The sequence below is a fragment of the Drosophila navojoa genome, chromosome X (genome assembly GCF_054131105.1).
Source record: "Drosophila navojoa isolate 15081-1374.11 chromosome X, UAZ_NAV_1.0, whole genome shotgun sequence".
Taxonomy (NCBI): Eukaryota; Metazoa; Arthropoda; class Insecta; order Diptera; family Drosophilidae; genus Drosophila; species Drosophila navojoa.
Window position 1 is genome coordinate 452,269 of NC_142895.1, and position 24,911 is coordinate 477,179.

Below are 24,911 nucleotides of genomic sequence, written 5' to 3' on the forward strand. Positions count from 1 at the left end.
AAAAGCTTTCGCAGCTTTCAGCCGTCAGCACGCGCAGACAGCTGACGCAAATCATTTTTGTTATTTAGTTCATTGCAAAAAGCAGCGCAGCAGCGACGTTCCGGCGTCTCTGGCGTCCTATGCACATAGTACTAAAAACTAGCATAATAATAAGTCTAATTCGTTTATAACTTAAGCAAGACATACATAGGCATACGCATGTGTGTGTGTGCGCTTACATATGTGAGTACGCGATTTACAAGGTGGCAACACGACGGCCAAGGCGTTTCTACAAGATACACACATACACACTTAGAACTTATCTGTAGCTTATCAAGCTTGTAAATGCCGATTCGCATAAATCTGCGGAACAGCATACAATTACATAAATACGCATATGAGCTGTGCGTACGTGTGCATGCGTAACGTTTGTTATGACACAGGCAAAGTGCCGCCCCGTTAGCAAATTTGATATGTAGAAATCGTACATACATACATACATATGTATTTGCATTTCTACTTGTGTAGAACGAGTTTAATAATAATTTATGACAATTTTGTACATTGAATTTCTGTAAGCACACACACATATGCTTATGTGCATATGTATATAAATAGCAACATCCCCATATGAATATATGTACGTACATATGCATGTGTGCTTCGCCAATCTCCTAAAAGACAGCATTAACCAATAAGCAAGCTTCCCGTTAGTAAATTTGCATAAGACGTTGCCTGATATTTGGCCATATTGTATCATTTTATTTTTTGACACAGACGAATTTGTATTAGAGTGTATTCGCACACCCTTGACATCCGCTACGTCCGTCCCCATCTGTCAACTGCCAAAAAAAATTGAGGAAACGGAAAAGCTTTTGCACGATCGTGCAACAAAATGCATTTTCAATGACAATTGTATTATTTAATTTTTTTTTTTTTTTTGGTGGCGAACTATTTGTAGCTTTCAGTATGCGTGCAACCATAGTGACACTTGGTCGCAAATAAATATACATTTGTTAACAAATTTAAGTTCAAATACAGTGAGAAATAGTGCAGCATCAAATTGCGCGCCTGCCTTCACGAAACAGCTGACAGCGCAGCAAAACCAAAAGCAAAGGCAAACACAAAAACAAACAAAAACGCAAGTACAGCTCAATACCGAAGGCTTCGGCACGCGAGGCCCAGGGGTCAATTGCATACACGCATTTCATTATACACATGCACATATACATACATACGTATATGTATGTACATATGTGCATCTGTAATATAAAGGGGTATATTTATATACATACATATATAGTATATATATACATATATATGCATATGTATATAAAATTAAATTATTGACTATTTATGAATACATATACATATACATACATACATACATGATCCATGATTACAAAATTGCAATGAATAGCGAAAGAAAAAAGCACAAGTATAATTCATGAATAAAGCTTCTCCTGCTCCTCTCTGAGCCCTATGTTTTGGCCTTGACACTTGCTAACGAGGGAAGGGTATAATTATGTGCCATATGCTCAATTAGGCATGATATATTGTTTATATTGATGTGTGTATGTGTCTATGTAGTCGCCTTCGACGTCGACCTCGTTGTTGTCTTAGCCTTTGGCTTGCCAACGACTGTCTATTTAACGCTTTTGCTCCTCAGTGCCTGCTCCTTAGTTTAGTTAGTGTTTAGTTAGATTAAATGCCGGCTAAAATGTTGTCCAAAATGCACCCCATGGCCAAGGGCATGATGACCTATGCCCTGCTGTGGCCCACGGGCAGCCTCATCCAGCAAACAATAGAGGGACGCAACTTCAGTAAGTCCACAAGGGATTGCTCTAAGATAAATCCAATGTCCATTATCCATTATTATTGTCCATTATCCAATTCCGATTTCCCTTCCCTTCCCAGAGACATTCGATTGGGCACGTGCACTGCGCTTCAGTCTCTTTGGCAGCCTCTATGTGGCGCCCTGCCTCTATGGCTGGGTGCGTCTCACCAGTGCCATGTGGCCGCAGACGAATCTGCGCATTGGCCTGCTCAAGGTGAGTAAGAGTGCTGCGGGATCGACATGGCGGACAGATTGGCAAACTCCTTAACTGAACATTCCAGGCCGTAACGGAGCAACTGTCCTATGGCCCCTTTGCCTGCGTTAGCTTCTTCATGGGCATGAGCCTGTTGGAGCTGAAGACCTTTGAGCAAGCCGTTGCCGAGACCAAGGAGAAGGCCCTGCCCACATACAAGGTTAGCTGGCTTTGAGGCCGTGGCCGGAGGTAGTCAGTATCTAACTTGGCTTCATCCTTGACAGGTGGGCCTCTGTTGTTGGCCCATTATACAGACCATCAACTTTTCGCTAGTGCCGGAACACAATCGCGTTATCTTCGTCAGCTTTTGCAGCCTCCTTTGGACTATATTCTTGGCATACATGAAAACGCGAACAATGGAGCCGGACCACGAACAGGTACAGGATAGGGAGCAGGAAGAGCATCATCAGCTACCAGAGATCGAGCTGCTTACATAGCTGTTCTATTTTTTGTTCATAGAAGAGAGGAAGCACGCGAAAAAGTTGACCCAGTGCAGCAGCTACAGGGAAGGCAGGAGATGCAGATGAGGCTAGGGAGACAGCAGCAGCAGCTATCAGAGATCAAGCAGGATGCTGTCCTTGTTTTCATTCTTGATATTCTATATAGAAAGACAGGGTAGGAGTAGACCATCTTCCGCTTGGCGCAGAAGACAGCTAGAAGCAGGTGCAGCTGCTGGAGACCAAATATAGACAGCTGCTGCTGTTGCTGTAGACCGATTCAAGACTTTTCTCTTCTATTGTATATAAAAGGGTTTGTATTTAATTTAGAACAAATTGTTGTTTAGGTGAATAAAATGCATTTAAGTACAAACGTGTTAATTGGTGTCGAGTGGAGGTGGCTCGCGTGCCACAATCAGGTTACCGATCCAGAGCCGTGAATGCTGTGGGTCATTCCGACCCACTGTCTGCCGTATCCAATCAACGTAGGCGGAGACTTCGGTGAAGACGCCCGGGTAGGGTGGACGTGTGCAGGGCTTCACACTCCACGAGACGATGCCGATTTGGGTGTCCAAGGAAGGCAACAGCAGTGGGCCACCCGAATCACCACTGCACTGCCCCTTCCAGCCCTCGGGCAGGCCAGCGCAGAGCTGGCTCCGATGCAGCTGCGTCTGATGACGCCGACTGCACTCCTCGTCGCTGAATACGTGCAGCTGCGCCTTCTGCAGCTTCACTTGCAACGCGCCTCCAGTCTGCAAAGTGTAAAGAAGGGATGAATAGTTAGAGAACCAAGTCACTGGTGGTGCTGATTACAAACCGCATTCAAGCCCCAGCCAGCGAGCACGGCGCTGCTATTCTCTTCGATTTGCTGCAGTGGCTCGGGCAGCCGGACAGGCTGCACATTGCGGCTATAGAGGATGGGCACCTGCAGCTGCAGCAGCGCTATGTCATGTATGTACTTGTCCTCCGGCTCGTACCCGGGATGCACGTGTATGGCCGCTATCCAGGCCAGCTGGCTGGCATTGCGGTCGATTTGATTGCTACCATACTGCACATTCAACTGCTCTGGCTTCGAGCCGCGCACACAATGCGCCGCTGTCAGCACCCAGCGCGAGTTCAGCAATGTCGCTCCACAAGAGTGCGCGCCCGTTTTGGCACGGCGCAATGACAACTGAAGAGGAACAGAGTGTGTGAATTGAAGAATTCCTCTGATTATTCTTTGGATTTGCTTACGGCATAGGGAAACTCGCCTTGGGCAGCTAGTGTTCCATTAACTATCTTGCCATCCTGCTGATCTTCTTCCGCTCCTGCTAATGCTTCCTCAACTTTCTTGCCTTCTGCTACTTCTCCATTGGAAACCTTGCCGAAGGCAGTCTGCCGTTCTTCTCCTGCTCCTGCTTCGCCTGCAGTCACTCTGCCGAGCAGCAATCCAATCACAATCAGCAGCAGTGTACACCAAAGGCGTGTCATGTTGTTTGATTAGAGCTAGGCAGGCAGCCATTGCATTTATTTAACCCGTCTCCCAGCGGGGCTTTTACGCTAAACTAGTTAGCCCGCATGCTAGTAGGTCAATTGGCCTTTGGGTTTCTGCAAGCTGAAAGCGTGACTTGATTTACATGCATTTACATTAATTACGCACTCACTCACACACAGGCAGGGAGATGGCTTCCTCAGTGCTGTGGCAACAGCTGAAGAGCTTCATCGTGCGATATCCCATTGCGCGTGGTATGATATCGTATAGCTTGATCTGGCCCACGGGCAGCCTGATACAGCAGACATTTGAGGGCAAGCGCTGGGGTGAGTTTCACACATATACGCCTAATATATAATATATCTTATGTGGATATATTTGCGATGCAGGCAATTACGACTGGTGGCGCGTCTTTCGCTTCAGCATGTACGGTGGATTGTTTGTAGCGCCCACGCTCTATGGCTGGGTGAAGGTAACTCAACAGTTTCATTGCCGACTTCCTTCTACATCTGTTTTCCTCCACAGATCTCCAGTGCTATGTGGCCACACACATCGCTACGCTATGGCGTTATTAAGGCCGCCGTGGAGACCATTTCATATACGCCCGCCGCAATGACCTGTTTCTATTTCATCATGAGCTTGCTGGAGTCAAAGACGGTGCAAGAAGCTGTCGCCGAGGTTGGCAAGAAGTTTCTGCCCACCTATAAGGTATTTAATCCAATATAAATAAACATTTATATAAAATATATATTTATATTTTCATGCCAATCAGGTCGCCTTAGCTGTTTGGCCTTTGGTAGCCACCATCAACTTCTCTTTGATACCTGAGCGGAACCGTGTGCCTTTTATTAGTGTCTGCAGCTTATGCTGGACATGTTTTTTGGCTTATATGAAACACTTGGAGCACCATGAAGTGGATCAAGTTATTTAATTGTGTTTTTTTGTTTGTTATTGTAAATACTAGCTTTAATAAAATAGGGAAGATAAACTACTGGTAAACAAGACTAATGTGTGGCCAGCGGATCTGAAAAAAAAAAAACAAGAAACAAGAAATATACTAAATATCGATAAAACAACAATATCTACAGTGCGATCCGCAGATTAAACATCGTATAAAATATTATTTGAAAATTTACTACCTTACTTCAACACTTCGTGTATGAAATGCATAATTATTTTTATTTTAACAATTTAACAATTTGTAGCTTTTACATAAAAAGTATTGATTCTGCAAAAAACCAGTACGATCTTAAATTTCGATATGACAGCTTTTATCGCTAGTATCGCTATTATCGTAAGCATCGCTTCTACTTTTGTCATCCCTAGCCCCACCTTGCAGTTGGGTGTGTGCAACGAACTAATTTGTTTTTCAGTTGTTTATTGTTTGTAAAGCTAGTTTTTTTTCATATTGTAAGTAAAGTACCTTCGAAATGCGCAATTTGGGCAAACAGCAGTCGCAGGACACCACCGACACAAGCGTGGAGAAGGGCGACTACCCGCGTGCGACAAGTAAGTGACGCAGCCAACGTTTGTTGTTTATAGCTGAACAAATAACTGTATTTGCATGTGTTTGTGTGTGCCTGCAGATGGAGTCGTCTTTGGAGCAATTGTCACGTTTGCCAGCTTCTTTGTATTGATGATGTCCTTCTGCTCACCGTATTGGATCGAATCGTATGAGGAAACACGCAGCAGCTTCAAAAACATGGGCCTCTGGCAATACTGTTTCAAGAACTTTGTCTATCCGAACTACCAATTCCCCAAGCAGTTCACAGGCTGCCATTTGATCTTCTCACATGTAAGTAATTCCACTGTGCTTATATGCGACTCTATTTGTGTAAAATGTACTAAAACATGATATTCGTTATGTTGTTGTCTTTAACTGATCTAAAAAGTGTTCTATTAAGTACTAAATATATCAAGCGTAGCACTTGTTGCACTTGACTGCTATGGTACTATAGATCACATAATACTAAATGTCTTATGTTCATCTAGGAGCTCTGATCTCATAGCTGTAATAATGCACTAATTGCTCTCGATTGTTTTAGGATTATTATGTGATACGTGAATATCTGCTGCCTGGTTGGCTGATGGCCGTACAGGGATTTGTAACAATGTCATTCATCATAGTTTTCACTGTGCTGACACTGCTCTCGCTCACCATTACTAGATTGCCCTTGAAGCCTGTGCTGCAGTACGAATGGCTGCTCATACGCTTGTCCTACATAGGCACAGCCGTGTCCTGTAAGTAGATGGTGTTCCTATATGTATATATAGACTAACTGTTGCGTATTGCAGCGCTGTTCATGTTCTTGGCCGTCTGCATCTTTGGCGGCTGTGCTTATCGACGCGACTGGCTAATGTATCCGAAATTCAATGTGCTTGGCTGGTCGTACGCCCTGGCCGTGGTAACCTTCATGCTATTGGGCCTGGCTGCTCTCATACTGCAGCGCGAAGCCCGCCAGGCCTACGAGGCACGCGGCGAGCAAAAGAATCTGGTGATGCAGATGGAAATGCAGGAGCCTGGCTATCAGCCACCGCGTCATCATCATAGCCAATCGCGCAGCCTGCAGGGCTACATATAGTTATTAACCATATGCAGAAGCTTTGTATTCAACTTAACGCAGCTCGACTTCAATTCCATTTACAAGAAACATTTCGAAACGCCGTCCAAGCAGAACTTTTTCTGCACCCAGAATCTCTTCTATTTTTTTTTTTTCTAATTTAACCTAAGTGCCTTTTGGAAATTGTAGTGCAAATTTGTATACTTAGTTATATCAGTGTAACAACCGTCCATATATAGATCTATATATATAAATATTATATGTACATTGTAAATCTGTCCAATTTGCCTATCAAATCAAATTCGAATTCATACAACTTTTGCATTTATCTCTATTTACATTGACTGTATCTATAGATCTGTGTCTCGATTATATATACATATATTTACTGATTATCTTCAATTTAAACATATCTATTTATACACAAATATTCAAACATTTACTGTAAGTGCAAAAAGTTTTACAAAAGAAATACAATTCACAAAATACGATTGCAGCTTTGATCTATTTGATATTTTGTGTTTAATATATAGTTGGTATAGGTATGTGTCATAAAACCATGCTCTGCCTCTATCTCTCCTCTCTTACTCTAACTCTTTTTCTTATCTGACCTCTGTCGTAATTTTGCTGATAGTAAAATAACAATTGCCAATTGGAGCACAAATCGTTGCCGCTGTCGATTGCCATCGAATATTCAGTTCAAGCTGCGCGTTGACTAAATTCGGTTGTGACACAAACAATAACAAAAGAAAAAAAAAAAAAAAGAGGCGTGAACTCTACTTCTGTTAACTTCTTTTTTCTGTTATTTTTTTTATTTTTATTTTTTTTTTTATTATTGTCCACGTTGGTCTAAACGTTATAATGCGTGGTTTCCTTTATCTCTACTGTTGGCTAGTTATTTCTGGACAAATTTGTAAGCCAAACAATTCTAGGAATCAAGTATACACCCACACATACATATATACCCACCTATAAATATATACATACGTCTATATACATGTACATATATAAAAAATGATCTGTGTCTTGGATATGGGATTCTAATATCTTCGTTTTCATTTGTCAAAAATTGACCATCTCTCTTCTATCTATATATACATATATATATCTCTCTCTCTTTCTGTTTGTCCTCTAACACTTTTCCTTCAGCTAACTCTCCTCGCTCTCCGAGAGAGACAGACAAAGTCTCTCTAGGCTTATTTCTGCCCGCCTCTCTCTCCCTCCCTCTCTTCTGTCTATTTCGACTCGCTCTTATATCATGTTCTATGCCATATCTCCTATTATTTATGTTCTTAATTTAATGTGCTTTTTCAAATATTTTGATGCATTAGTCATATTCTAGGAAAAGCGTAATCTCTAGCTCTCTTTATCGCTTTCTCGTTCTATTCTAATGGATTGGCCATAGACCGGCAAGTGTTGTAAAACTTGCTTCGATTTCCCACTTCACTTGAAATATCTGAATTTTATAATAATTATTTATAAGCCCTGCATATAAAGATAATGTTATCAACGGACGAACTCTTTATTATATATACATACATATGCTATGGGAAATGATCTATTGTTAAATAACGTAATAGAAACATAAATTGAGAGAAAATATACATACATGTAGATATTAATTTAGACATATGTATATACATAAATTGATATAGAGAAAGGAGGGAAACACAATTTGACGGAGGTATATGGCTCTGTTTTAACTTAAACGATGAGATGACACGGAAAATTTTGGTATTATTATATGGTAGAGTGGATAAAGTTTGTAAACCTGACCTATACACTGTGTTATTGTCTCTGCACTTCTCTACTGATAAAGGGACCTCCATCTGGCTGTACAACTTATCCAGGTACCCTTCCGACTTATCCGCTTTATTCACCACTTTATGGGGCAGTACAGAGTTACAATAGATCGATATGTTAGGGCTCATATCTACATATACAGAGTTATCTGCCTGCTCAAGGGTATTCAGACTTCGACGTTCGTAGATAAGTGCATGCCTTGGTTGTTAATCATCGGCTGTGTCGTGTCTTGCCACTGTGACAGAGCGGAAATTGACGTAAAGAAAAAACAAGCGTAATAGATACGGCGGCAAGGCCAAAAGCGTACCCACTTTTCGGGTGGACAGGCGAGAGGGCAGCAAACTTTTTGATTACAAGAGTTGTCAAGTGCGCATTCGAAACTCTCTCCCCTTCACTTTCACTCTCTGCCTTTCTCTCATTTGCAGCTACTAAAGAGTTTCTTTCACAGACGCTCAGGTGCCAGAATCGCGCATTATCAATGGAACTGTGGCCAGCGTAGCAGACACGAAGCATATGGTTTCCATCAGGCTAAAGAAGAACGATCGCAACTTTGGCAGTGGCCACATCTGCGGAGGCTCTTTGATAGGGCCTAACAAGGTCCTAACTGCCGCCCACTGCTTGTTCAAGTGAGTAAAAGTAGGAGCTAGGGGATATGAGCCGAGAAAGCGAGCGAGAGAGAGTCTTCTTTATCCAAATGTCTGCATGCAGAGGGAAGGGAACTAGAGCGCTATGGGAGCTATAGAGATTGAAACAGTATAGTATCTATGGAGGGGGAGATGAAGAGAGCGGGAGTACTTATGATATCGAACTACATGTAGAGTAAAGGCATTTGGGATGTATGGAAAGTCTATGGGAGATAAGAATCGTATTTCCCCTTTTATATCCGTATGAGCAATGGGATAAAAGAGGCATATATGCAGAGCAACTTATGCATATATAGAAAGAAAACTCCCGGGAGCCTGTAGAGTGAGACCTATTGTTGCTAATCAGATCATGGGTTAAATCCTACTTCATCCGCAGCACCTCAAAAAAGCGCTATCGCAAGGCAAAAGAATTCGTAGTAGTGATGGGCACCCTCAACCGCTACGAGCGCAACAATGGAACAATTGTGTCCGACGTCAGCTCCATTGCCTACATGAACACCTTCAGCACGGAGAGCATGCGCGACGATGTGGGCGTCATGTTTCTGCGCACCGGCCTCCCCGTCAATAGCAGCCACCCGACTGTGGCGCCCATTCAACTGGCCACAGAGCCAACTCCTTCTGGAGTCACCTGCCAAGTCTCCGGCTGGGGACGCACCAACCAGGTGAGTGGATTACCTTAACCAGCTATTGAATATTTCAATGCAATTGAATATTGAACTTGAATATTGATTAATGCAATGGATATCCAAGCACTCATCCATCCCTGCAATTTATATACTTTACGGATTTACTCCCGTTGCAGAGCTCGCTCTCGAATGTGCTGCTCACTGCCAATGTGACCACGATTCGTCACAAAACCTGCTCCACTATCTATTCAGGCAGCCTGCTCCCAGGCATGCTCTGCGCTGGGCGGCTAAGAGGTGGGACGGACTCGTGCCAAGGCGACTCCGGCGGACCCCTGGTCTACGATGGCCGAGTGATTGGCGTTGTCTCTTGGGGCTATGGCTGCGCCGAGGCGGGTCTGCCCGGCGTCTATGCGGACGTTCAGTATTACCATCAATGGATCGAAGAGCGCAACGGCAACTCCGCCCTGACAGCTCCAAGCCTGATGCAGTTGCTCGCGCTGTGGTTCGGCTGTGCCTTTTGGTTATGGTTAAGAAGAAAATAAACTATATTCTAGCTGTAATTCAAATAGCTTTAGCTGATTTATGCTTAGTTGGCTGCGGATAAGTACCAGATGATTGCATACTAAATATTCGGATAGAATAGCTGCGGAGAACCGTCCGGATAGCCTAGCCGCTGCAGTAGCTTTCAGATATAATACTGAAAGCAGGGTCCTTTAATCAACAAGCAACATTTATTTACAGTCAACACACATAGATAAACGGATTAACGGAATAAAGTTTCTCATAGTTTGGCCAAAAGTTATCTGAATAGCCAGATGATATATCAAGCAATTGCAGCTTTCTGGATCCGTCGAGCAATTACAAAAAAAAAATTGAACGGATCCAGTTAAAAATTCCAAATTGTTATCTGGCAAACCGGATAAGCTTAGCAATTGCAGTTGCGATTGCGTCGAGGGGGACTGCCATTGGCTTGATGCAGTCTAACTATATCCGGGCCGTAGGCGATGTTGGGCAGTCGACGGGACTGTGCCATTAGCAGGGTGAAGTCACGATTGGAGACAGCATTCTCTATCCGTTCCATGACACGGCCAACGAGCAGCTCAACTGCCTGCTGTATGTTGGCTCCGGTGCAGGCGCTCGTCTCGATGTAGGGCAGACGATATCGTTGAGCGAGAGCGGTGACCTGCTCCCGGCTAACGACGCGCAGCTGCAGTAGATCGCATTTGTTGCCACAGAGCACTACGTCCGGATCTTCTGTGTAGGCGTGCATGCGCAGCTGTTCCAGCCAATTGGTGATCTCCAGAAAGGACTTCTGGCTGGTCAGATCGAAGATGAGCAGAAAGCCCATCGCATCCCGATAGAAGGCCGTCGTCAGCGAGCGGAAGCGCTCCTGTCCGGCCGTATCCCAAATCTGCAAGTGGATGCGATGCCGTCTACCACGTGAGCTGTAGACCTTTGATGGAATAGAATATAAATCAGATTGGGGAGGATGGGAGGAACGCGATAGTTGGATGCTGCCGCTCTCTCACCAGCCGCTTCTCCCGAAAGTCGATGCCAACGGTCGATATGAACTGCGTGTGGAATCTTCCGTCTGTGTATTGATAGAGCAGGCAGGTCTTGCCCACGCCGGAGTCACCGAGCACCAGGAACTTGAGCAAATAGTCGTAGTCAATGTTGGCGGTCGTCATTCTGCCAACATCTATCCTTCACCATCCCAGAAACCCATCACTCATCACCATCCTGTTGATGGTAGCAAATTAGAAGAAAAATGCTGTCACAAGAAAATTTGGAGTTAGAACGAGGGCAAGGGAGGGAAGAGATGGAGAAGTATGTGTATTGATAGAGAACAGATACAGATAGACAGAGGCAAGACGGGGAGGAGAAATAAGGAGAGAGAGATGAATATAGCGAGGGAGGCAGAGAGTGGTGTAGAAATAGTAGAATGGGTGAGTTAGAGCGAATGTTTTATAGATACGGGAACGAGATAGACACCAAGAATTAAGAGAAAAAGGAAAACAATAATTGGAGAAGTAGAGTGAGACAAAGAGAAGATGCTGCTGTCAAAAAGAAAGGAGTAGAGACCACCTGTGCCTTGTCTTTCGGATAAGAGGAGCAAATGGAAACAAAAATTCTCCCAACTACCTATTAGACTTGTGTCCTGTCAATAAAGACACGTACAAAGTGGTTGCTGTCGCAAGATAGGCCTGATTGAAAGCACCAATTAAAGCGAAAGAGAGAGAGAGAGAGAGAGAGAGACCGAGTGAGCAGAGAGAGAGAAAGGGCGAAAGAGCAAGAGAGAAGGGTCAGCAGGAAAGGAGACCGAAAAGTGACACACAGGAAGTTCATGTCAAATATTGCCCAAAGAAAAAGACATAGAGTAACGGGGGTAGAGGGCGGCTGAAGAGACGGAGGTAGACAGTTGGGAAGCTGCTATCAAATATTTGCAAACTCATTAAATCTCGATTTATTGATTTTCTGTCTGTTGCGCCTGAAGCACCGGCTTATGAAGTCTATATTCAAATGTAGATTGAATATGCTTATGGAAATATGTTCTCTATGTGTGCGTCAGAGTGTGTCTGTCTCTGTCTGTGTTGCGGTCTTGTGCCGAAGGTGTTTTGGCAGCTTAGGGTTGGTGGGTGGCTTGAGGTTACGCTTTAGCACGCACACAAGTTCATTCCAAAATATCAAAGCGAAGGTATTTCCAAATATTGGATGCCTTGCCATAATTAGGGCGTACGAATTGAAGGCGTGGCAGAGAACCGCAGATGCAAAGCGGATTATGTTGGATCGCATAATGATTGCCTAGACTTCAGATGGAGTTGCTTTGAAGCTGAGAGCTTAGCGTGGCTCAAAAATAGCACCGCTAGAGAGAGCGAACCACAGAGAGAGTGAGAGAGATAACCAATGTTTTTTTTGGTAAAGGTGGTGGATAAGGGGCGGGATTTTCCCTTTTAGAGCATGTAGAAGCCGAGGTAAAGGGAGAGGAGCCTTCGGCTGATGAGCCCTGTGAGATAGAAATGGGGAGAGGAGAAAGGCGAGACGCAGTGAACGAGTGCGTTAAGGTGTGGTGTTACCTTTTTGGGCAACACCAAACGCCAGACTGAAAAGCAGAGGCAGAGAGAGAGAGAGAAAGATGCTAAGAAAAGTGAGGCAAAGCCTTTCAGAGTTCCTTTCTCAGTAATACAATAAGCAAATGCAGCTTATTGAGTGAAACTAATTAGCAAAGAGCTGTGTGTGATTGCTGCAGCAACAATAGAAATAGAGAGAGTGAGAAGGGGGTAGACGGGAAAAAGAAAATTAAATACATATATGCGTACGCAATTACAGTGAACGCTCTGCTAGAGCAAACGGCTAGAAAAAAGTGAATATATGCATTCACTTCTTTCCAGCTTACTTAACAAAATAATTTAATTATAATTTATATATATATATATATATATATATATATATTTTGTTATATTGCATGAATACAAATAACAAAACCTAATCAAGACTGGTTGAAGGGATCCTTGTATTCGTCACATGATAAATCTTAAATCTTTAAACTTTACATTGTGGCCGGTTTACAAAATACATACATATGTACATATGTATCAGTGCATAGAGGCCGGCGGACGAACTAACAGACGTACAGGACTAAATCAGCTTAGCTTATCGCTATGATCTGGAATAATGATTGATGCATACATTATAATAAAACTGTTATACTCTGAATTCTAATTTTGAGTGAGTACAGGGCTTAAAGGAAAAACATTGATTAAAATAAATATTAACTCAAGCTTAGGTCTGCAAGTCCTTTAAACACCCTAAGTAAACAAAAAATAAATAAAATAATTAAAAGAATGAAAAGAATAAAACGCAATAATGAGATATTTTAAAAATGATTTCGGAAAAATGTAGCACAGTTTTTGGCGCTGCATATTTGCCATTACCGAGAAGGGGCACCCAGTCCTCATTTAATTGTATTGTTGCGCGCAAAATGCCTTTCACTGTAGCACTCACACGCACACACACACACACACACACACACACGTAGATACATATATATGTAGATGGGACATAAGCCAATTGCACGTGTGTGTGCATGCGGATGCTCGCAATTAAATAGCCAGCGCATGTCTGTGCGTGTTAATATATGGTGTTCATATGTATGTGTGAGTGTGATTTGCTGTGTGGCTGGCTACTTGTTGCAATTGTTGTTGGCATTGAATGCGAGGACTCTACACGTGTAACTGTATACGTAGGAGGGTGTAGCTGTGTATCTCTGTACATGTGTGCGCGCGTGCCTGTGTGTGCGTGTGTCCGTTTAAAAATAAGACACAGCTAATTGTGTTATGTTCGTGGAGGAGACTCAAGCAGTAGCACTTACCTGGACCACGCATTGTACATTTGAGACTTGGGCATTTACTTTAAGCTGTGTAAATGCATTTCTGTTATGATATGTTAATTGGCGCGTAAATTTAATAATGGTTTCGTTAATAATCGACAGCAAAATTAAATAGCAGTGCAACTGCTTCAATTGATATGTGAATGAGCTATATTGTACTAACAGTTATTTATAGCACGTGCGCGATTTGTTTACAGTGCTGAGATACAGCATCTACAGCATCACAGACAGGACTAATGGAATGCGGTGCGTAGACAAACGCAAACTGTTAGGACCAAAAAAGCTTCAAAGCTATGCGCGGCAACCAGAGATGTGCGCATGGAAAGCGTTAGATATCGACATTATCGATAGCATTTCGATATTAGAAAGAATGCGAATGCAGCGTCTGAAAATCGCATAAAATTAATCGCGTGCAATGGCGATATTTGGCTAGAATAGCAAATATCGATAAGCCTCGCAAAGGCGCGCATTGTCTTCAGATTTGAATTTTACGAGTATGAGCAACAGCGGCTGCTAATTTATTTCAATTTATTCTTTTTTTAAATGATATTTGATGTTTAATTAACAATGTTTTTTATATTTTTATTTTTCCTTTAAGAAAAAAACACTTCGTTTTTAAGATTCATACTGTAAATATTAAATTTAGTTTTGCTTCTGTTCATTCAATTCGATTTCTATAGCAGTTTTGTTTTTTACTTTTGCGGCTAATTTGGGTTTGTTCTCATTTCATTTTTATTTAGTTTTTGTTTTTGTGAATTTGTTAGTTTCTTCTACAGCTGACGTCAAGTACATTTTGCTTATGATTTGCTTATATGCGTTTATTTTATTTTATTTATCTTTTTTTTTTTTGACTGTATTTCTAGGTTAACCATTTAATACGAAATCATGTCTATGAAAATACAGCATTCATAAGTTTATATGTATATATATACATATATATGCATACATATATAATTTTTTTATATATAAATCTATATACCCTTTTTTAATGCTTTGCAATGTGAAACAGAAAAGTGAAATCGAATTCGAAGCTTTGTTTTTGTTTTTTTTTCTTTTTTATAGTACATGTTTTAGACATTATATATATAGATGTTTTTCATATATATTAAAAAAAAAAAAGTTCTCATTTTGGGATAAACTAAGAGTAATTTACATTTTGAATAGAAATATGCTAAAAACCATAAACTGCATTAACAATGTGTGTATATACGTGTGTTTGTGTGACTATGTGTGGTATTTTTTATTCCTTTTCGTCAATGCTTATACAAACTGATTGGATATTCTTTCCTTTTCCAGCTTACGCACAAGCTCGTAGCCAAGCGCTTGTGCTTGCGTATGCATATATTTATGTGTGTTTGTGTTCGTGTTTATGTAGGCAAACAGAACTTTGATTCTGTTAGTGGCAGAAGAGATATCTGCCTAGTTTTTTCTCTTATAGGAATTTTGCAACAGCACAAATACATTAGCATGTTTTATTACTTAAATCGTTTTTCTTTTATTATGTTTGTTTATAGTTAATGCATGTGTTTAGTTTCTTTTACTTGGCAAATGAACCGTTAGCAACTCCAAAGTGAATTTAAAAGTAAATGCAAGTGCAATTAAGACGATAAAAATAAAACAAAAATTTATAAGAACAAAAGCCTTTTCCTTTTCCTTTCCACAAAAAATCATTTATAAGTAGGCGTGCGTACGTATGTGTGTGTGTGTGTGTGTGTGTGTGTGTGTGCATATAAATATATGGATCATGTGTGTGTGTGAGTGTATATATGCAGAGGCCATGCTATAATTATTGGTGTAAGCAGCAACAACGCACGCGCAACGCCGCAGTCAACAGAACTGAATTACTAGTGTGAGTGTGAATATAACGATAAGAGACTGTTAGAGTAAGAGAGCGAGACGACATGCTGAACACTGCATGCATATGATCGACTTGCTGCTGGCGGTATACCGAGTGAGCGGCAGAGAAAGGTAGAGATAGAGAGACAGGCTTTTGATGAATGAGTTGAACTGTCTCCTTACGGCTTACGACTGAATTTGTTTTTCTTTTTCGTTTTGTTTTGTTGTTACTATTGCTTTTGTTACTTTTGCGATGCAATTTGCATTTGCATATTTGCTTACGGTTATTTTTGTTTTAGATTTTTTGTTTTACTTTAACAATTACGTTATCTAACCATGTGTCCTTAATGTGTATGCGTGTATGTGTGTGTGTGGGTGTATATATGTTTACATAATTTTGGTAGCTTTCAATGGCCGAAACAAATTATAAATTTATATTCTTGCTCATTTGAATTTATATTGTGGGATTTGCAGTTGCTGTTGTTGTTGCTTTTGCAGTCTGTATATAGTATAACAGAAAATTATTTTTAAGTTCAAATGAGCAATTATATGAACCAATTGTTGTTAAGTTTTTAGAGAGTGCCACAAATGTTTGTTTTTGCTTTTGTTTCTGTGTGGCTGCTGCTGCTGTTGTTGTGTTCGTTGTTGTAGTTGTTGCTGTTGTTGTTATGGCATTTAGAGGTAAAACTTGCCCAGCAACAGACCAAAAAAGGCGGCAGCAATTGCAATGGCTATATAAAAGATCGGAATCTGTTTCTCAGCCAGAACCGGAGCATAGGGCTCATTGATCTGCTTGGCGGCCGGAGAGCTACGATAGCGTGTGACTTGATCCTAGAGAAAAGAAAGAGGAAATATCCATTATGTATAGCTGTAAACACTATGATTGTATCAACTTGCCTTCAAATGTAGATTCTCTTTTCGCAGTTCGCCGTTCAGGGCGCGTAGGTCCCTAAGCTCATCCGCCAGGGCTGCGGCATATTCAGCATCGGTCAATTTCTGTGACTAAACAGATATATACATATGTAAATTAGTTCCAAGTCTTTGTCAATATGATGCCACACGCATACCAGTGGAGCAACGGACGCCACAGTTGTATCGCTCTTGACCACCTCCCCAGAGCTGAGAGATGCCGGCGCATTGGTGCCCACGCTGCCGCCGGCACTGGTTGAGCCGGCACCGGTGACGACGACGGCGCCGCTGCCACTATTATTCTCTGCATTGTCGTCGGTAGGCGGCATTTCGAATACGCACCTAAGCTTGGCATCCATAAGCTGTTCAGGTTCCAGTTCCTTCCACTAGAATGGCAAACAAACAATACATGCAGTTAGAGCGAGCGAGGCACAGAGAAGAGAGCGAGAGTCCCCTTCTTTGATGGATAGGAACTACAGCTGCTTACCAACTTGTATAAATCAGTCAAATCGGCATCAGGTGGTGCCAGCACGCTTTGCACCATGAACTTGTGCTTGTTCTTCTCCTGCTGATCATACATAAAAGGCTGCAGGCAAACTATAGAAAACAGAAAAAAACAAGATTATAGAATCAGATTTAGATTATCAGGCGCGTCGCTCTACTCACTTTCCACCTGCGTCGTACGATAAGACGCAATCTTCCCAATATTTGGACGTACACAATAGCGCTTCGGAGCGGTGGTCTTAATTTTGAAGACCAGTGTCCTGACCGTATTGTTTTTCAAGGTCATGATTGTCACCACTGGTCGATTGAAAGGACCTGTAGAATAGAAAGCAAGAAATTATATATTGTGGTATATGTTTATGTAGGTATGTATGTATATATGCAAGTGTTTTATTATCTAACTGAATTGTAAATATGTATGTATAAATAGGAATTTGTCCTCTCAAAATTGTCTTCACTCTGAACCCAGATCCCGCCGTAGCTAGTTGTAGTTTTACTTTCCTTTTACTCGCCCGTTCTCGCTTCCAATAATGTCCCACTCTAACTTGTTTAACTATTAGATAAGATCTCGGGGTGTCATTGCCCTTTCGCGTATCCGCTCTTTGTCTGGCTTAAATATCCTTTTGAGTTTCCCCAGTAACAAGCCCACTCGCATAAATGCTAAAGCTCTGCCCCATTGCGTCATTCTAATTGGGTATATTCGCTGCGCGCAAAGCTGGCTTTGTTTGCATAAAATATTATTCGATTATATTACCAGCTGTTTGGCTCTGGGTTCATTCATGTGAGCTGTGGCCTAGCATTCCTATTCAGCCAATCCGTGTACATAATATATACATACATACATACATAGATATGTAGGTAGAATATAGGCAGAGCTCGATAATCTACCTGTCAATAAGACGATTCGCACCTGACATCATCCGCATATGCATACGCATCTCTTTTTATAGGGTATTCTATGTTCATGCACTTTAGAGCCATCATTTTTGGCTCTTCATGTCAAATTAATTGAATTAAAAGCAAAACACACACAAACATACATATACACACACAAACAAGCGCGCGCATGCAAACACACGCACGTAGCAAAGCACATCAAAACATTCTTTTGGCGATTCAGAATCTGTTCTTTTTTGAAGGAAAATTCATTCAATAGAACTGCCGTACGAATGTTATATAGGCCACGTATGTATGCTTATGCAAGTGTGTGTGTGCGTGTGTGTGTGTGCAGTCGGACGCCGATGATCGTTGGCGGAATAGTTAACGGCAGACGACCATGCCTGTATGCATGTATGTACACACATACATATGTACATATGTTAATATGCACTACCACATACGTAGGCATATGAATGTACAGTGAGCAAAGGCTAACTACGTGGTCAACATGAGAGGCAATTGTTATTTGTGATTAGCTTTTACTGCATTACGGCCCACTGTGCAACACAAATCAAAGCGTGCTGTCATATGCATTGTTGTTGTTACCATTTGGCCAAAATTCAAAAAGTAAAAGAAAAGAACAAAAAAAAAATGGCTCATGAAAGCTGTTGAGTATAAAAATAAAATGTTAGCCAAAAGACAGCGGCAAAGGTTTCAAGGGAGACAGAGAGAGAGAGAGAGAGAGAGCACGCGTGTAAGACGAAGAGAGTGCAAGAGCGAGAGAGGAAGGACGAGTGGCGGCATTTCCAAAACGAAAAAGACGCCACGGCCGCTGCCGCTGCCGCTGCTGGCAGCAACATGCCAAAACAGCCGCACACACGTACCCTCGAAAATACACATGTCAAAAAACAAAAGTGGAATAAGAAAAAAAGGAAAAACTAATAGAACAAAATTATTGATAAGCTGTGTAGAAAAAAAAAAAACGTACAGTGCAAAGTGAATAGAAGAGAGAGAAAAACAGTCGGCAAAGCGGCCCTGCGTAAGTCATGCATTAGTGTGTGTGTGTGTGTGCGCGCGCGTGCTTGTATGCGTGTGAACTTTGCAGTTTGCTCGCCCGACCGCCGCAATTGACCAGCGGCAATATTTACAATACGCATTCAACTGTCCATCGGTGTCTTAACAAATAGTGATCGATATGCCGCCACACACACGATAGTGGCCTTCTCTTTGTCAAGTCCAAAACAAAACAAATGCAAAAGGAAAATCCAAATGCTAATGCATAAATGCAGTTAAACACACGCTCGTACCCATGCATGTACATGTCGCTGCGGCCGTTACCGCTTCTTTTTCTGATGTACAATTCGATTCACAAGAACAGCCATACTCACATTCGTACTCAATATATAATATACATATTATACACTTACCAACAAAACGCAACTCATGCGGTGGCTCAATGGTCAACGGAGCTTCGAATTGTGCCGTTTTATTCATTTTGTGGTTGTGCTGCTGCTTCTGCTGCGGCTGCTACTGCTGATAATAACTTATAGTTGCTACCGATTCCTGTCCGTCCTCGGAATTTCTGCTGCTGCTGTTGCTTCCTGGCGAACAATAATGAAATAAATGCAATTACTTGTGATTACATTTTTGCCCACTTACGTTTTCTATGGGCCTCTCTATGTGTATGTGTCTTATTTGCGCTATACTTTTTCGATTTTTGGAAATACTTTACAAGATTCAAATTCGAATGTTAATTTGTATTCTTATTTTTTTAGCTTAGCACACTTGAAAGAGTTTTGTTTCGACTCGACTCAAATCGACAAATTTTGCTTTCGATTTCGCTTGTTTTTTTTCTTCTTCACTGCGCTTCACGTCGTCGTCGCTCTTCTTGTCTTCGTCGTTGCTTTGGTTGTATTTGTGTATATATATATATATGTTAGTGTGTGACTGCCTGTGCAACCAAAAAATATCGGTAAGTGTATGCGCAAAAAAAATTAAATACACGAGGCTGCTGCGTGCGAAAAAAAAACCGACGATCAACGTGAGTTGTTTGCAATTCGCGCGAGCCGCTAAATGTGTAATATGTGATTAACAAATGTTTGGCTTTCCTCACTGACTACGTTAATTCACGCACTTCTGCTTCCGTACTTTTCAGCAGCAAAATTTTCGTATGCAAAAAAAATTCAGTCACCGCCGTCATACATGTATGCTAGACGCATGCGTCAGCCAAATAGCGTACCAGACCAGCCGGTAATTGGAGTTACCAGATCGATATAAAAACCCGTGTGACGATTCTATCGCATCATTGCAGCCCTTTGTTTCGACATCAGTTGGCAGCCAATGCAATGGTACAAATAATAAAATTTTAAATTAATAATAAAAGGCATTCTGTAAGAAGCAATGCATTTCTATTTTTATTTACATTGTCTTTCATATTTCTTGTTCGTGTTTCGGTATATACGTGATGAATCCCATGTTTCCCTTTTTAAGAAAGGCAGTACGACGGCGAATTCATGGGCGCCACGATTTGAAGACTTAATATAAGAGATCTAACCGGTGGCTCAACTATTTGATTAGCTTTTTCAGCTTCTAATTAAAACTCTGATATTTATTCAAGTGTATTTTATTTATTTGTGTTCACATCGTTTTTTTTTGTTATACATATCAAATTTGTTTCTTTTTTTTGGACTAGCGTACAGCTGCTCCCTTGATTCTTTAGATGACAAAATATTGGCGGCGAATTCATTGGCGCCAATATCGATATTATGATGATAATGTTAATGTGTATACAAATATTTCTGTTTACATATTATGTTTTATGTATGTATATTCCTTTTCTCGTAAATATATATGTGTATATGTTAAGATAACAGCCCTGTTGCTTAGGCGACGAGTTCAATGGCGCCATAATTCTAGTTTAAATTTTTGTTGATACGCAAAATTTTACGTTATACAAAAAATAAGTGTACATTTTTGTAGTTTTTGATGCAGAACTTTCAGTTGCGGTTGGCTGCAGCTAGAGTATCGGCGACATAACGCTGTATGAGTATTCGGTTCCTAAGGCCAGAGGGACGAAGTAGAATTTTCAAATTCGGCATTGCGGCACGCATATTTTCGGGCTTGTCGAGTTTTGGCGCACGCAAAATGTGCTCAATGAGCATCGGATACCTGCTGGGGTTGGCCTTCTGAATCATTTCAGAGCTGATCACTTGCATGTAGCACTTGAATATAAAGTTGTAAGCATATTGGCCCCTGTCTGAGTCCATAGTATCCACCTGATCCGCGAAGCGCTTCAACACAGCCAAGCTGAGACTAAGACGAATCGCGTTGCGCAGCAGCTGCATCGCCTCCACAGTCGATGCCACGCTAATCAGCTGCAGGGACAACAATTTAAATATAATATATAATGTTTGTAGTACTTAGTAATTGCTTTAGCTTACCTTGGTATATCCAGCAATCGAACGCTTCACATCCCTTAGCATGTCCAACTCCTCGTTGTGCCACAAGTGTTTGTGCTCTACCTTCTGATCAATGAGCTGGCGCAAGCGCCCACGCATCTCTGCAGGGCATAAGACATCAATATGAATACAGTCAATAATATAATAATATTATAGATGACAGGGACTCACCTTCGTTGCTCGTTATTAGGCGGCTCGCATATTGTATGTAATACTTTATAGTTTGGTCGAGCGCTGCGATGCGCCTCAGCTGGAAGTTCTCTGGCTTCTCTCTCAGCCGATCCATGGTTAGGACTACCTGGGCGATGATGTCCCAGTTGGTTACTCTATATCTGTGGAATGAGTTGTACTGAATCAAATGGGCCTTGGCCAGCTGCAGCTGATAGCGCGCTCGGCGCACCTCGACTGCGATGATCGATGATGAGTAGCTTTTGGTATTGCAATTTGTCCTTGCCTTGGATTGCAACAATCTATTGAGGTGGGTGTGCTTTGTCCTCACCCTATCCTTGGCGGTCTTCATCAGCTGCCGCTCCACAGAATCCAGCTGGAGCAGCAGTAGCATTGTCTTCTCCACGGCGTTGAAGTTATTGTTCTTTGAGTACTTGGACAAGGCCCCGGCTAGGTCAGCCAAGAAGCGCTCCTGACTGTGCCGGAAGGGCAGCTTATGCTGCTGCAGCATCAGCATTGGCAGAGGCGTGTCAAACTTCTGCAACAGGATGGGCTGCTGATAGAGACACAGCAGCATCTCTGTCGAGGCCAAGGCATACTGAGTGTTGGCGCGTTGGGTGATCAGCTGGGTGTCGTACAGCAGACTCTTGACAGTCGATTCCATTAGGATCAGCGAGTGGGGCAGACAACGCTTGATGACACCCAAGTAGAGCAGACAGAATTTCTTATGCTTCATGCCCAAACGGGCGAAGTCCAGCCAGGACTCTTCGGGCTGCTCGAAGCACAGATTCAGAAATTCATTGATTGGGAAGCGGTCCTTTAAGTAGGTCAGCTGATTGTAGAAGAAGATGCGGCGTGGCACATGATCTGGCTGGTAGAATACGAACTGATCCAGCAGATTCAGCTCCTCGCGCTTATTCAGTATTTCCATCTTCACCTGGATGTCTGTAATGTCCTTGTAAAGGGGTACCACTAGGCTGCTTATAAGCTCGGTATACGGCACATTGACATCCGCTATCTCATTGTCATACTGGTATGAATCATCGTCGTCCTCACTGGACGTGCAGTTATCGTCTGTTTCATCTTCGTTCTCACCCGATAGCAATGGCTCCGTCTCCTCCTCAGTAGCTGCACTGTCTGCAAATGGATGCTGAGTGTCCGTTTTCTGCTGTGCATCTTTATCAGCCTGCCCATTTTCCTGATTGCCAGCAGGAAAGTTGACGTCGATCTCTGCAGCCTCTGCTTTACGCAGCTGCACCACTTGACCCAAGTGTTCAATCATCAGCAAGAGATGCTTAGTACCCATTAGACGCTTGTGCGTAATCATGCTCTGGACACACTCAGCGCTGCCGAACGAAATGGAACGGGACAGCAGCTCATCGAGCGCCTTAGACAGTTCCTCATCAGTCACTTCACCCGAGTCGCCGTCCAGCAAGCTGAGCAGCTCGCCCAGGGTGAGGTCAGACAGACACTGCTCGATGGTCTGGGCGCCACCCACAAAGCTCGAGAGCTGAGAATTGAGCGAATGATTGAAGAGCGACTCGTACTTATTCTGCCCAGAAGCCAGCAGTTGGGTGACCTTCAGGCACCTGTTGCTCACTTGGGCCTGCATGTTGAAGAGAATGTGATCGGACTTCATCTCGTGCCAGGTCATATAGGTGTCCACGCTGATCAACTGCAACAGCAGCTGGACGGAGTCCATTAGTTTGCAGACAAAGATCTCCAGCTGCTGCTGAGCCGAGGGCAGAGGAACATTGTCCGGTTGCACCGGCGACGCGTTCATTGTATATATGGCCGCGTAGTCGGGTGCCTGTGGCGGCTTCTCCAGGCAATTCAAGATCTTGACGATGACATCGAGCAGCATGCAAATCGATTTGCCCAAATAACGGTTACGGCCGCTGCTGGTGGGCAGAGCGCTGCGCAGACGATCTTCGCTAGATAGCAAGTGACGCTGGAGCAGCGCCATCGAGTTATCGATGATCGGCATTGAATATTTATGGCAGATTGCGTTAGTGACGGCGTTCAGGGCGCCGGCAATGTACGAGAGCCTATCCACCGTATTCTCCACAAAGTGGTTCAGGACACCGCTGAGACCATCGAAGTATTGAGATGTGAGCCAGGCGGGCCCATAGGCGAGGAACTCGAAGAGCAACTCGTGGAGGCCGCAGAGCAAAGCGATGCTCACAGTCAAAACCTGCGTCAGCGGCTCCGGCAACTGTTTGAGCAAGTGCACAAACTGCGGGTTCCACTTGGCCAGTTCCAACTCCTTCTCCTGGTTGCCCATGGCGGTGTTCAGTAGCAAATACATTAGTATGCCGCGCAGACGATCCAAGTCACCTGCAGGATTCACTTTGACCTCCAGATGCTCCTCAGCCTTAACTAGGAATATGTTCTCAATAACCAGTTCATGCTCCAGCAGCACATTTAGCACAACTTCTGCTATATCCTTGATTTGTTGATCATTGCCTGGAAGGAAGCGAAGCGGCGGCATTTGAGTTTTTGCACTAATTCATTTCGCAAAAGAGAACTTACCGCTAATATAGTTGAAGCTATTCAACGGCTTCACAAATGTATGATAGTTGGTAAGTCCAGTGCGTAGCTGTTTAAACGGCTCGCAGTTGTTTAAAGCGCGCAAATCTTCCATTTTCAAGCCGTTCTGGAATGCAATCGTCAAAACAATAATAAACACGTGAATTCGCCGCAGGCATACAATTCGAAAGCAAGTCTCACCAGGTGAGCGCACATAAATCAAATGAATAACTATTTTACAAAATCACAACCGCCTACTTGTTTTGACATTTCCCATCAAAGGGTAACTACGTGAATGTTCTCATATATGAACTATCAAAAATATGCATGCACCGTCAACGAGGTTAAACACAGCGATGGCGCTTTAGATTTGGCGTTCATTTAAGTGTTCGCCGCAGGTATGCGAAACAGAAGAGGTTGCACTGAGTGGAGGAACTTGAATTTTTAGCCAATAAGGATTGATTGCTAGCTGAATAAATGGAAATTTTTCTACTATACACGGAAACTAGTATGTTTACATACAATTCATGATAATTTTTATACATAAATTGCTAGCTGCGCAATTCCGTTAACTGCACGATTGTGACGTCGTGCATTTAAGCAGCAAACAGCTGTGCAGTGTCTGGCGGG

The 24,911-nt window shown here is 42.6% G+C and overlaps 8 protein-coding genes across 15 annotated transcripts; 4 read left to right on the top strand and 4 right to left on the bottom strand.

Annotated features, from left to right (window-relative positions):
* The first annotated feature begins 81 nt into the window (after positions 1-81).
* LOC108657195 (mpv17-like protein) lies at positions 82-4,323 on the top strand. Of its 3 annotated transcripts, none has more exons than XM_018109717.3 (6): positions 82-222; positions 1,649-1,802; positions 1,897-2,030; positions 2,098-2,229; positions 2,294-2,446; positions 4,160-4,323. In XM_018109717.3, exons 2-6 carry the CDS (start codon positions 1,688-1,690, stop codon positions 4,196-4,198), a joined length of 573 nt encoding a protein of 190 aa, XP_017965206.1. In that variant the 5' UTR covers positions 82-222; positions 1,649-1,687; the 3' UTR covers positions 4,199-4,323. The 3 variants fall into 3 exon arrangements, with proteins under 3 accessions (XP_017965206.1, XP_089120919.1, XP_017965204.1); XM_089264793.1 differs by lacking the exon at positions 4,160-4,323 and adding an exon at positions 2,529-2,879; XM_018109715.3 differs by lacking the exon at positions 4,160-4,323 and having other exon boundaries at positions 2,294-2,879.
* Positions 2,794-4,298, bottom strand: LOC108657189 (trypsin-1). 2 transcript variants are annotated; one of them, XM_018109707.3, is made up of 4 exons: positions 4,158-4,298; positions 3,740-4,100; positions 3,324-3,677; positions 2,794-3,258 (listed from the first exon to the last, which is right to left on the bottom strand). In XM_018109707.3, exons 2-4 carry the CDS (start codon positions 3,974-3,976, stop codon positions 2,884-2,886), a joined length of 966 nt encoding a protein of 321 aa, XP_017965196.1. In that variant the 5' UTR covers positions 3,977-4,100; positions 4,158-4,298; the 3' UTR covers positions 2,794-2,883. The 2 variants fall into 2 exon arrangements, with proteins under 2 accessions (XP_017965196.1, XP_017965195.1); XM_018109706.3 differs by having other exon boundaries at positions 4,154-4,298.
* LOC108657197 (uncharacterized) lies at positions 4,168-4,979 on the top strand. Its single transcript, XM_018109719.3, has 4 exons — positions 4,168-4,303; positions 4,367-4,449; positions 4,503-4,685; positions 4,750-4,979. Exons 1-4 carry the CDS (start codon positions 4,168-4,170, stop codon positions 4,906-4,908), a joined length of 561 nt encoding a protein of 186 aa, XP_017965208.1. The 3' UTR covers positions 4,909-4,979.
* A 293-nt stretch (positions 4,980-5,272) lies between these two features.
* On the top strand, positions 5,273-7,029 carry pck (Claudin superfamily protein pickel). The gene is made up of 4 exons (XM_018109713.3): positions 5,273-5,486; positions 5,564-5,772; positions 6,023-6,218; positions 6,273-7,029. The coding sequence occupies exons 1-4, from the start codon at positions 5,408-5,410 to the stop codon at positions 6,557-6,559; spliced, it is 771 nt and encodes a 256-aa protein (XP_017965202.1). The 5' UTR covers positions 5,273-5,407; the 3' UTR covers positions 6,560-7,029.
* Positions 7,030-7,302: 273 nt separating this feature from the next.
* LOC108657191 (trypsin eta) lies at positions 7,303-10,177 on the top strand. The gene is made up of 4 exons (XM_018109710.3): positions 7,303-7,451; positions 8,790-8,967; positions 9,362-9,647; positions 9,788-10,177. Exons 1-4 carry the CDS (start codon positions 7,400-7,402, stop codon positions 10,151-10,153), a joined length of 882 nt encoding a protein of 293 aa, XP_017965199.1. The 5' UTR covers positions 7,303-7,399; the 3' UTR covers positions 10,154-10,177.
* A 146-nt stretch (positions 10,178-10,323) lies between these two features.
* Rab27 (RAS oncogene family member Rab27) lies at positions 10,324-14,168 on the bottom strand. Its single transcript, XM_018109714.3, has 3 exons — positions 13,981-14,168; positions 11,141-11,351; positions 10,324-11,064 (listed from the first exon to the last, which is right to left on the bottom strand). The coding sequence occupies exons 2-3, from the start codon at positions 11,297-11,299 to the stop codon at positions 10,537-10,539; spliced, it is 687 nt and encodes a 228-aa protein (XP_017965203.1). The 5' UTR covers positions 11,300-11,351; positions 13,981-14,168; the 3' UTR covers positions 10,324-10,536.
* A 1,867-nt stretch (positions 14,169-16,035) lies between these two features.
* Vap33 (VAMP-associated protein 33kDa) lies at positions 16,036-20,075 on the bottom strand. The gene is made up of 7 exons (XM_089264791.1): positions 19,782-20,075; positions 19,554-19,723; positions 17,410-17,562; positions 17,231-17,340; positions 16,902-17,129; positions 16,732-16,836; positions 16,036-16,665 (listed from the first exon to the last, which is right to left on the bottom strand). Exons 2-7 carry the CDS (start codon positions 19,618-19,620, stop codon positions 16,510-16,512), a joined length of 819 nt encoding a protein of 272 aa, XP_089120917.1. The 5' UTR covers positions 19,621-19,723; positions 19,782-20,075; the 3' UTR covers positions 16,036-16,509.
* Positions 20,076-20,804: 729 nt separating this feature from the next.
* On the bottom strand, positions 20,805-24,873 carry Glos (Gaulos). 5 transcript variants are annotated; one of them, XM_089263271.1, is made up of 5 exons: positions 24,804-24,873; positions 24,285-24,408; positions 21,756-24,218; positions 21,567-21,685; positions 20,805-21,500 (listed from the first exon to the last, which is right to left on the bottom strand). In XM_089263271.1, the coding sequence occupies exons 2-5, from the start codon at positions 24,394-24,396 to the stop codon at positions 21,123-21,125; spliced, it is 3,072 nt and encodes a 1,023-aa protein (XP_089119397.1). In that variant the 5' UTR covers positions 24,397-24,408; positions 24,804-24,873; the 3' UTR covers positions 20,805-21,122. The 5 variants fall into 5 exon arrangements, with proteins under 5 accessions (XP_089119397.1, XP_089119399.1, XP_089119398.1 ...); XM_089263273.1 differs by lacking the exon at positions 24,804-24,873 and adding an exon at positions 24,780-24,802; XM_089263272.1 differs by lacking the exon at positions 24,804-24,873 and adding an exon at positions 24,718-24,740.
* Positions 24,874-24,911: the final 38 nt, after the last annotated feature.

Bases quoted from the DNA above. Each gene is read 5' to 3' on its own strand.
- LOC108657195 (XM_018109715.3), top strand. From the start codon at position 1,688: ATGCCGGCTAAAATGTTGTCCAAAATGCACCCCATGGCCAAGGGCATG. The intron at 1,803-1,896 runs GTAAGTCCACAA...TTCCCTTCCCAG, and splicing joins AATAGAGGGACGCAACTTCA to AGACATTCGATTGGGCACGT. The intron at 2,230-2,293 runs GTTAGCTGGCTT...CATCCTTGACAG, and splicing joins AGGCCCTGCCCACATACAAG to GTGGGCCTCTGTTGTTGGCC.
- LOC108657189 (XM_018109707.3), bottom strand. From the start codon at position 3,976: ATGACACGCCTTTGGTGTACACTGCTGCTGATTGTGATTGGATTGCTG. The intron at 3,678-3,739 runs GTAAGCAAATCC...GTTCCTCTTCAG, and splicing joins AAGGCGAGTTTCCCTATGCC to TTGTCATTGCGCCGTGCCAA. The intron at 3,259-3,323 runs GTTTGTAATCAG...TACACTTTGCAG, and splicing joins CTGGCTGGGGCTTGAATGCG to ACTGGAGGCGCGTTGCAAGT.
- LOC108657197 (XM_018109719.3), top strand. From the start codon at position 4,168: ATGGCTTCCTCAGTGCTGTGGCAACAGCTGAAGAGCTTCATCGTGCGA. The intron at 4,304-4,366 runs GTGAGTTTCACA...TTTGCGATGCAG, and splicing joins ATTTGAGGGCAAGCGCTGGG to GCAATTACGACTGGTGGCGC. The intron at 4,450-4,502 runs GTAACTCAACAG...TTTCCTCCACAG, and splicing joins CGCTCTATGGCTGGGTGAAG to ATCTCCAGTGCTATGTGGCC.
- pck (XM_018109713.3), top strand. From the start codon at position 5,408: ATGCGCAATTTGGGCAAACAGCAGTCGCAGGACACCACCGACACAAGC. The intron at 5,487-5,563 runs GTAAGTGACGCA...GTGTGCCTGCAG, and splicing joins CGACTACCCGCGTGCGACAA to ATGGAGTCGTCTTTGGAGCA. The intron at 5,773-6,022 runs GTAAGTAATTCC...CGATTGTTTTAG, and splicing joins GCCATTTGATCTTCTCACAT to GATTATTATGTGATACGTGA.
- LOC108657191 (XM_018109710.3), top strand. From the start codon at position 7,400: ATGCGTGGTTTCCTTTATCTCTACTGTTGGCTAGTTATTTCTGGACAA. The intron at 7,452-8,789 runs GTAAGCCAAACA...TTTCTTTCACAG, and splicing joins AGTTATTTCTGGACAAATTT to ACGCTCAGGTGCCAGAATCG. The intron at 9,648-9,787 runs GTGAGTGGATTA...CTCCCGTTGCAG, and splicing joins GCTGGGGACGCACCAACCAG to AGCTCGCTCTCGAATGTGCT.
- Rab27 (XM_018109714.3), bottom strand. From the start codon at position 11,299: ATGACGACCGCCAACATTGACTACGACTATTTGCTCAAGTTCCTGGTG. The intron at 11,065-11,140 runs GTGAGAGAGCGG...ATTCCATCAAAG, and splicing joins ACTTTCGGGAGAAGCGGCTG to GTCTACAGCTCACGTGGTAG.
- Vap33 (XM_089264791.1), bottom strand. From the start codon at position 19,620: ATGAATAAAACGGCACAATTCGAAGCTCCGTTGACCATTGAGCCACCG. The intron at 17,341-17,409 runs GTGAGTAGAGCG...TGTTTTCTATAG, and splicing joins TCGTACGACGCAGGTGGAAA to TTTGCCTGCAGCCTTTTATG. The intron at 16,837-16,901 runs GTATGCGTGTGG...ATATCTGTTTAG, and splicing joins TGGCGTCCGTTGCTCCACTG to TCACAGAAATTGACCGATGC.
- Glos (XM_018107396.2), bottom strand. The intron at 24,219-24,284 runs GTAAGTTCTCTT...GCTTCCTTCCAG, and splicing joins TAGCTTCAACTATATTAGCG to GCAATGATCAACAAATCAAG. The intron at 21,686-21,755 runs GTGAGTCCCTGT...TATGCCCTGCAG, and splicing joins CCTAATAACGAGCAACGAAG to AGATGCGTGGGCGCTTGCGC.